The following is a 9,961-nucleotide window of genomic DNA, read 5'->3' as shown; positions in this document are numbered from 1 at the left end:
CACTCTCTGGGTAAAGAACCCACCCCTGACATCTCCCCTATACCTTCCACCCTTCACCTTAAATTTATGTCCCCTTGTAACACTCTGTTGTACCCGGGGAAAAAGTTTCTGACTGTCTACTCTATCTATTCCTCTGATCATCTTATAAACCTCTATCAAGTCACCCCTCATCCTTCACCGTTCCAACGAGAAAAGGCCGAGAACTCTCAACCTATCCTCGTACGACCTACTCTCCATTCCAGGCAACATCCTGGTAAATCTTCTCTGCACCCTCTCCAAAGCTTCCACATCTTTCCTAAAGTGAGGCGACCAGAACTGCACACAGTACTCCAAATGTGGCCTAACCAAAGTCCTGTACAGCTGCAACATCACCTCACGACTCTTGAATTCAATCCCTCTGCTAATGAACGATAATACTCCATAGGCCTTCTTACAAACTCTATCCACCTGAGTGGCAACCTTCAAAGATCTATGTACATAGACCCCAAGATCCCTCTGTTCCTCCACCTGACCAAGAACCCTACCATTAACCCTGTATTCCGCATTCTTATTTGTTCTTCCAAAATGGACAACCTCACACTTGGCAGGGTTGAACTCCATCTGCCACTCCTCAGCCCAGCTCTGCATCATATCTAAGTCCCTCTGCAGCCGACAACAGCCCTCCTCGCTGTCCACAACTCCACCTATCTTTGTATCATCTGCAAATTTACTGACCCACCCTTCGACTCCCTCCTCTAAGTCATTAATAAAAATTACAAACAGCAGAGGACCCAGAACTGATCCCTGCGGAACTCCACTTGTAACTGGACTCCATGCTGAATATTTACCATCTACCACCACTCTCTGACTTCGACCGGTTAGCCAGTTTTCTATCCAATTGGCCAAATTTCCCTCTATCCCATGCCTCCTGACTTTCCGCATAAGCCTACCATGGGGAACCTTATCAAATGCCTTACTAAAATCCATGTACACTACATCCACTGCTCTACCCTCATCCACATGCTTGGTCACCTCCTCGAAGAATTCAATAAGACTTGTAAGGCAAGACCTACCCTTCACAAATCCGTGCTGGCTGTCCCTAATTAAGCAGTGTCTTTCCAGATACTCGTAAATCCTATCCCTCAGTACCCTTTCCATTACTTTGCCTACCACAGAAGTAAGACTAACTGGCCTGTAATTCCCGGGGTTATCCCTATTCCCTTTTTTGAACAGGGGCACAACATTCGCTACTCTCCAGTCCCCTGGTACCACCCCAGTTGCCAGTGAAGACGAGAAGATCATTGCCAACGGTACTGCAATTTCCTCTCTTGCTTCCCACATAATCCTAGGATATATCCCGTCAGGCCCGGGGGACTTGTCTATCCTCAAGTTGTTCAAAATGTCCAACACATCTTCCTTCCTAACAGGTATCTCTTCTAGCTTATCAGTCCGTTTCACACTCTCCTCTTCAACAATACGGTCCCTCTCGTTCGTAAATACTGAAGAGAAGTACTTGTTCAAGACCTCTCCTATCTCTTCCGACTCAATACACAGTCTCCCACCACTGTCCTTGATCGGACCTACCCTCGTTCTCGTCATTCTCAGGTTTCTCACATACGCATAGAATGCCTTGGGGTTATCCTTGATCCTATCCGCCAGGGATTTTTCATGTCCTCTCTTAGCTCTCCTAATCCCTTTCTTCAGGTCCCTTCTGGCTATCCTGTATCCCTCCACTGCTCTGTCTGAACCTTGTTTCCTCAACCTTATGTAAGGTTGGCTACTGTGGTACCATTATTCAAGAAAGCTGGTAAGGACAAGCCAGGGAACTATAGATTGGTGAGCCTCATGTCCATGGTGGGCAGGTTATTGGAAGGAATCCTGAGGGACAGGATGTACATGCATTTGGAAAGGCAAAGACTAATTAGGCTCTGTGCATGGGAAATCATGTCTCAAACTTGATTGAGTTTTTTGAAGAAGTAACAAAGAGGATTGATGAGGGCAGACCGGTGGACATGATCTACTTGAACTGGTAAGGCATTCAACAAGGCTCCCCCATGGGAGACTGGTTTGCAAGGTTAGATCTCATGAAATATCGGGATAACTAGCAATGTGGATACAGAACTGGCTCAAAGATAGAAGACAGAATCTGGTGGTGGAGGGTTGTTTTTCAGACTGGAAGCCTGTGACCAGTGGAGTGCCACAAGGATCGGTGCTGGTTCCTCTAAGTTTCATCATTTATATAAATGATTGAGATATGAACACAGCAGGTATAGTTAGCAAGTTTACAGATGACACCAAAATTGGAGGTGTAGTGAACAGCGAAGAAGGTTACCTCAGATTCCAATGAGATCTTGATCAGATGGGCCAATGGGCTGAGGTGTGGCAGATGGAGTTTAATTTAGATAAATGTGAAGTGCTGCATTTTGGGAAAGCAAATCTTAGCATAACTTATATACTTAATGGTAAGGTCCTAGGGAGTGTTGCTGAACAAAGAGACCTTGGCGTGCTAGTTCATAGCTCCTTGCAAGTAGAGTCGCAGGTAGATGGGATAGTGAAGGCGACATCTGGTATGCTTTCGTTTATTGGTCAAAGTATTGAGTGCAGGAGTTGGGAGGTCATGTTGCAGCAAAAAAGGACATTGGTTAGACCACTTTTGGAATATTGCGTGCAATTCTGGTCTCCTTCCTATCAAAAGGATGTTGTGAACTTAAAAGGGTTCAGAAAAGATTTACAAGGATGTAGCCAGGGTTGGGGGAATTTGAGCTATAGGGAAAGATTGAATAGGCTGGGGCTGTTTTCCTTGAAGTGTTGAAGGCTGAGGGGCGACCTTATAGAGGTTTATAAAATCATGAATGGCATGGATAGGATAAATAGACAACGTCTTTTCCCTGGGTTGGGGGAGTCCAGAATTAGAGGGCATAGGTTTAGGATGGAGGGGAAAAAAATAGAGACCTAAGGGGCAACGTTTTCACTCAGAGGGTGGTGTGTGCATGGAATGAGCTGCTAAAGGAAGTGGTGGAGGCTAGTATAATTGCAACATTTAAAAGGCATCTGGATGGGTGTATGAATAGAAAGGGTTTGAAGGGACATGGGCCGGGTACTGGCAGATGGGACTAGATTTGTTTTGGGATATCTGGCATGGATGAGTTGGACCAAAAGGGGCTGTTTCCATGCTATACATCTCTATGACTATAACCTGGTGTTGCATGATTTCTGACCATATATAGGAATGGGCACAGAGTAGGCTAGAGTGGAGTGGGGAAAAGGTTTCACAGAGGAGATAGCTCAGAAGTCCAATTTGAGTTGTGTTTGACCTCATAAATAACTTGAGATAGATGTTGGGCAGAATTTAATGCCCATCCCATGAAGAGCTTGGCAGCATGGCAGATGTAAAGGGTGGGCTAATATCACAAATACCAGGAAACAAATTTACCATTAAAAAGCAAGACAGCCCTTGCACATATAACACTTAATTGGCAATGGAAGAATGACGGAGACTATGTGAGGAGGTAGTGATTTTCAATTGGCCAGATATTGGTCACAGTTTGGTTATTGTAGGTCCATGGTTTTAGGACTGATTAGAGATAGTTAACATTGCTTTGTGCTTGGAAAATCGAGTCTCACTAACTTTGTTCGGCTTTTTGACATAGTAACAAAGGGACTGATCAGGGAAAAGCAGTGGACGTGACCTACATGGACTTCAGTAAGGCATTTGACAAGGTTCCATATGGTAGAGTGGCCAGCAACATTAGATCACGTGGAACACAGGGAGAACTAGCTATTTAGATACAGAAACAGGTCAAAAGTAGAAGCCAGAGGGTAGTGAAGGGCTGCTTTTCAGACTGCAGGCCTGTGACCAGTGGTGTGCCACAAGGTTCAGTGTTGGGTCCGTTTCTTTTCGTCTTTATATAAATGATTTGGATGTGAATGTAGGAAGCACAGTTAGGAAATTTGCAGATGACACCAAAATTGAAGGAGTAGGGGACAGCAAAGAATGTTACCTTATAGTACAACAGAATCTTGATCAGATGGCCCAATGGGTGGTCGAGGGAGTTTAATTGAGATAGATGTGAGGTGTTGTATTTTGGAAAGGAAAATCAGGGCCGGAGTTATACACTTAATGATAAGGCCCTGGGGAGCGGTGCTAAACAAAGAGACTTTGGAGTGCAACTGCATAGCTCCTTGAAAGTGGAGTCACAGGCAGTCAGGAGAATGAAAGCAGCATTTGGTATACTTGCCTTGATTGGTCAGTGCATTGAGTATAGGAGTTAAGAAGTCATGTTGCGACAGTACAGGACATTGGTTCGGCCATTTTTGGAATACTGTGCGCAATTCTGATCTCCCTGCTATAGGAAGGATGTTGTGAAACATGAAAGAGTTCAGAAAAGATTTACAAGGATGCTGCCAGGGTTGGAGGGTTTGATTTACAACGAGAGGCTGAATAGGCTGCGTCTATTTTCCCTGGACCATCAGAGGCGGAGAAAACCTTCTAGGTGTTTATCAAACCATGAATGGGCTGGATAGGGTAAACAGACAAGGTATTTTCTCCAGGGTGGACGAGTGCAAAACTAGACAGCATAGGTTTAAGGTGTGGGGGGAAGATTTAAAAGGAATCTAAGAGGCAACTTTTTCACACAGAGGATGGTGTGGGTATGAAACAAGCTGACAAAGTGAGTGGTGGAGGCTGGTACAATCAACATTTAAAAAGTATCTGGTTGAGTATATGAATAGGAACTGTTTAAAGGGATATGGGTCAAATGCTGGCAAATGGGACTAGATATCTGGTCTGCATGGAGGAGTAGGACCAAAGGGTATGTTTCCATGCTGTGCATCTCTATGACTCGATCTGTGAGGTCTGATCAATTTTGGTGATTAGAGGTAGGTAGACTAAATCAGAAGAGAAAAAATTGTTAAAGAAACAAGGCATAAAAGCTGTACTTATTTGACCACCTTCACTAAAAAGTGATAGGAAACTTCACAAGGTAATTCTTCCCTCACTATGATTCAGATTTGAGTGAAGCACACTTGATCCCCATTACCCGCAGAACCACATGATCAATCCTAGACACGATCTTTTCTTTCCCCGTTGACAGGTCTGATGGATCACAGTAATTTCCAGCCCAACAGGATAGATAGGTGATTCCCATGCTAGTGCTATCTGCTGTTTTACGTTATCTGCAGGAAATAAGGATTATGTGTACACCAATGGAGGCCAAACGTAGGAAAAATATCTATAAATATTGGCGTCAGGACACGTACAATTTATGACCTTGCCTGTGGGGCTCCATTCCAGTCCAACCCTCCAGCACACAGAACCCCAACTGGAATGATCCAATGTAGTTAAAATGTGAAGGGAACTCAGAGTCAGAGATCTGCAAAAAAAAAAACTCCCTCCAGCCCATCTCATCCATGCCAATCAAGGACAACCACCTAACTATTCTAAATCCATTTTCTAGCACTTGGCCCACAACCTTGTATGCTTTGGCATCACAAATGCACATTAAGTATGTCTTAAATGATGAAATTTCTGCCTTAACCACCATTACAGGCAATGAGTTCAAGATTCCCACAACCAGTGGATGAAAAAGATTTTCCCCACATCTTGCTAAACCTTCTACCCCTTCCTTTCAGTCTGTGCCCTAGCCATTGGTCCCTGCATCAAGAGGAAATGTTTTTTCCTGTCTGTCCTATCTATGTCACTTAATTTTATACATCTTCATCATCTCCCTCTCAATCCCCTCTACTGTAAGAAAAGCAATCCCAGTCTGTCTAATCTCTTTTCATAAACTCTCCAGCCCAGCCAAAATCCTGGTAAATCTCTTCTGCACCCTCTCCAGTACCATCATATCCCTCCTATATAATGTGGATTTCAGAACTGCACAGAATGTTTGAGTTTTGGCCTAACCAATATTTTATAGTGTTTCAGCATAACCATCTTGCTCTTTAAACTCTGTGCCTCAGCTAATGAAGGCAAGTATACATATACCTTCCTAAACACTTTATCAACCTGTTCTGATTATTTAAGGGATCGGTGAATGTGCACACCAAGGTTCCTCTGATCCTTGGTGCTTTGCAAGGTCCTACTATTTATCATGTATTCCCCTTGCCTTGGTTGTCCTGCACAAGTACGTCAAATTTATCTGGATTAAACTCCATTTGCCACCCACTAGTCAGCCCAGCAGACCTACCCATTTTTATCCTCCTACAATTGAAGGCCATTCTCCTCACTATTCACCAACCTAACAATTTTTGTATCTTCTGAAAACTGTAATCAACCGTAGATTCAAATTATTTGTAAAAACTATAAACAGTAGGGGCTCCAACAGTAACCCCTGGGGGATCCCAATGAAATCAGACTTCCAGTTGGAAAAATGCCCCTCAGCAATCACCCTCCACTTCCAGCCACTCAGCCAACTGTGGTTCTAATTTGCCAAATGTCCTTGGATCCAATGGGCTCTTATCTTTATTATCAGTCTCCCATGCAGGTCCTTATCAAAAGCCTTACTGAAGTCCAAGTTGTCCTCATCTACGCTGAGGAGAAAGTGAGGACTGCAGATGCTGGAGATCAGAGCTGAAAAATGTGCTGCTGGAAAAGCGTAGCAGGTCAGGCAGCATCCAAGGAGCAGGAGAATCGACGTTTCGGGCATAATCCCTTTTTCAGGAAGGCTTATGCCTGAAATGGTGATTCTCCTGCTCCTTGGATGTTGCCTGACCTGCATTAGTCAGGCAACTGAATAAGTGAGGCATTTCCCCACAGATCACCACAGTACTGGTGGAAATATTTTGTGGGACCAAATTTGGCAGTAGCAAACGAGACCATTGTGTCCAGCCAGTGTTTCACTTCTATTGAGTCTGAGCATCATGAGAAGGAGTACAGACGAAATAACAAGGAGATGTAACAATTATGGGATGGAGGACCATGAACTGAAGGATTGTTGGGGGGGGGGGGGGGGGGGGGAAGGAGAGAGGAAGAGGAAGAGGAAGAGGGAGGAGAAGCAGGATTTAGGTGAGGAAGACGGAATGGAGTTGAAGATGAGGGAGGTTGTGGATTTAAGGTCATTCCCTTGTTGGGTAGTTATGGTTTTGGGGAAAAAAGGCTGGGTGCTACAAAGCCAGGGAACCCAATACAGGCCAAGCCATAATAAAAGGGAATCAGGAAATAGTGAAACAAGGAGCTCTGAAAGGTAGACACTCTGTTCAAATAGCTGAGCTGCTCACATCCTGAAGACATTAAAGTGGTGTGATGATAAATCAGCCAATATTTATCTGGATAGTCAGTACATCTTCAACTACTTGGCAGCATGTGCCAGGAGATTTAAGAAGAGGCTGGGGGTATGTTTACCCTTTAACTTTAATATGACTAAGAGCAATCCCAAACCAGATAACTGGACCAACACGTTTGAACTTATGACTGGAAGGAGTATGCAACACCTAGAGCAGCTAGAAGTGAAGATATGGGACCACTGAAAGATAGAATCAGAAGGTACATGGTAGCGTTATGTGAGAGCAGTTAAAAAGAGTGGAAGTCCTCAATCTTAGATCATTGATTATAACTGCCTCTTCTTACTTGCTAAAGTATGACACAAAGCTGTTAGGACTTCAGTTATGTCATCTGACTCCATCTATAGATCTCTTTCTTGGCTCCTCAATGGCCTCACCTGTCCTCTTGCCATATTTTCAATATTTATATACCTGTAGAAAATTTCTGGACTCCCTTTTATGTTTGGTAAATCTTGGACATATCAACAATATATACACAGACTCAGATCCATGCTGTAAAATTATTGAGTGTCAGAAGAGAAAAATATTACATTATCAATACTCTATTCACATTTGAATAACCAGTCAAAAGAAATAACTTGCATTTATGCATTGCCATTCACAAATACAGGCTGTCCTAAACATTTTACAGACATTGAACCAAAGTCACTGCCGTAATCTAGGAAAACACTACAGCACAGGTTCAGCAATGACCAGATAATCAGTTTTGGTTGAGAGATTAAATATTGATAAGAGAACCTCTCCTGTTCATTTCAAATTAGTAACCATTGAATCTTTTATAACTGCCTGAAAGGGTTTAATGTTCATCCAAAAAACAATGGGAAAAGGACACAGAAGGTAACCATTGCACTGGATGAAGGAAACTGAAGCTAAAAACTATTTAAACTTACGAAACACAAAAATGTTATTTCAATATTGGCAAGCATTGGAATTGTTTTGAAGTTCAATCTAATCTAACAATGAGACGTGATAAAACTAATTGGGATACTTTTCCTTTGTTATACATTAGATGTAATGACCAGGCAGGGTATGCCACATTAGTTCCATGTGCTCCTTAGTCACTTATTCTCCTTTCCCAATTCAAACATTAAAACAGTCAACTAATAGTGTTGAAAATTCTAGCTCATATGACAGCCAAACACCATCACCCAAAATTATTTTGTAAGTACAAAATATAGCCCCCATTTCACAACTCCTTAGCCAGTAGTTACATGAATTTATACTGAACGTTAAATATGATGGCAATGAATGTTTACCGTGTCCAACCACCCTTTTTTGGTGTACCTGAGCAAGTCTCATCAAGAACTACTACAGCATTGACCTATGATAAAACGCCATTTTAAAGCTCAATACAATATTTCAACAAAAAGTTTCGATTTAAGCATAATTGGGACGTGTATAACCGGATTTATTGTCTGCACATGGGTTGCAACTGATCGAATTTTAAAAAATTTAAAACAAAGTATATTTTAAATAAAATATCAACCATCAGCACTGATGATGTTGGGAGCAAACAATCTGGCAGAGATAGATCCAATCGTTCCCTTCATGTAATAAAGGCTGACAAAAAACACTACTGATAATAAGAGGTGCGGAAACACGCGTGATTCACAAAAACGAGTAGAGTTGTCCAGAGCTTGTCCGATGCTAACGAGCGGACTCGAGCCGCTCCTGGGTTACACTTTTACTCCAAGCCCCGGCTTTGAGGACTGCGCCACGCACGGACTCTCATATCCCCCGCTCCTGTCAGCTCCAATCACCCAGGACCAACAACAAAAACCCCAGACTACCAGCTGGAGCCTTTGCCTACGTATGGGCTGAGGGAGCAGAGCAGCAAACAAGGCCCTTACCATTAAAACTTTGGCGGCGCTTTCCAGCTGAGCGATGACTTCGGCAGCACCGACAGCCGCCATGTTGGTGAGAGAGTGACATCCGGGCATTGTGGGAAAACAGGAGGCGGAGGATGAGGGCAGGGAGGAGAGAGTGAAGGAGGAGGAGCAACTGGGTGAGGGAGAGAGAGGGGTAGATGAGGGGGGGGGGGTGGTGAGAGGGGGGGGGGGTGGTGGGGGGGAGAGGGGGGTGGTGGGGGGGAGGAGGGAGAGGGGGGAGGGGGGGGAGGAGGGAGAGGGGGGAGGGGGGGGAGGAGGGAGAGGGGGGAGGGGGGGGAGGGGGGAGGGGGGGGAGGAGGGAGAGGGGGGAGAGGGGGGAGGAGGAGAGGAGGGGGGGGGGGAGGGGGGGGAGGGGGGGGAGGGGGGGGGGGAGGGGGGGAGGGGGGGGGAAGAGGGGGTGGGGGGGTGGAGAGGGGGTGGAGAGGGAGGGGCAGGGGGTGGGGGGGTGGAGAGGGGGTGGAGAGGGAGGGGCAGGGGGTGGGGGGGGAGAGGGGGTGGGGGGGAAGAGGGAGGGGGTGGGGGAGAGGGGGTGGGGGGGAGAGGGGGGGGGGAGAGGGGGTGGGGGAGAAGGGGTGGGGGGGAGAGGGGGTGGGGGAGAGGGGGTGGGGAGAAGGGGTGGGGGGGGTGGGGGGGGAGAGGGGGTGGGGGAGAAGGGGTGGGGGGGGAGAGGGGGTGGGGGAGAAGGGGTGGGGGAGAAGGGGTGAGGGAGAAGGGGTGGGGGGGGTGGGGGGGGTGGGGGGGGAGAGGGGGTGGGGGAGAGGGGTTGGGGGGGGTGGGGGTGGAGAGGGGGTGTGGGGGGGGGAGAGGGGGTG

General features: G+C 45.8%; 1 protein-coding gene across 2 annotated transcripts in view; it reads right to left on the bottom strand.

Moving 5' to 3' along the window:
• The window catches only part of xpo4 (exportin 4), a 249,078-nt gene that overhangs the window by 138,458 nt on the left and 100,659 nt on the right, over positions 1-9,961 (bottom strand). Inside the window, exon 1 of one of the 2 annotated variants that reach the window (XM_072577416.1) lies at positions 9,111-9,259. The exons of the other annotated variant lie outside the window; for it this stretch is intronic. Coding sequence (XP_072433517.1) covers positions 9,111-9,200 — 90 coding nt within the window. The 5' untranslated portion in view covers positions 9,201-9,259. Of the gene's footprint in view, positions 1-9,110; positions 9,260-9,961 lie in introns of those variants that run through there. 2 annotated transcript variants of the gene reach the window in all.

The sequence above is a fragment of the Chiloscyllium punctatum genome, chromosome 9 (assembly GCF_047496795.1).
Source record: "Chiloscyllium punctatum isolate Juve2018m chromosome 9, sChiPun1.3, whole genome shotgun sequence".
Taxonomy (NCBI): domain Eukaryota; kingdom Metazoa; phylum Chordata; class Chondrichthyes; order Orectolobiformes; family Hemiscylliidae; genus Chiloscyllium; species Chiloscyllium punctatum.
Note: the sequence above shows the minus strand (reverse complement) of the source record. Positions and strands in the feature narration are given on the sequence as shown.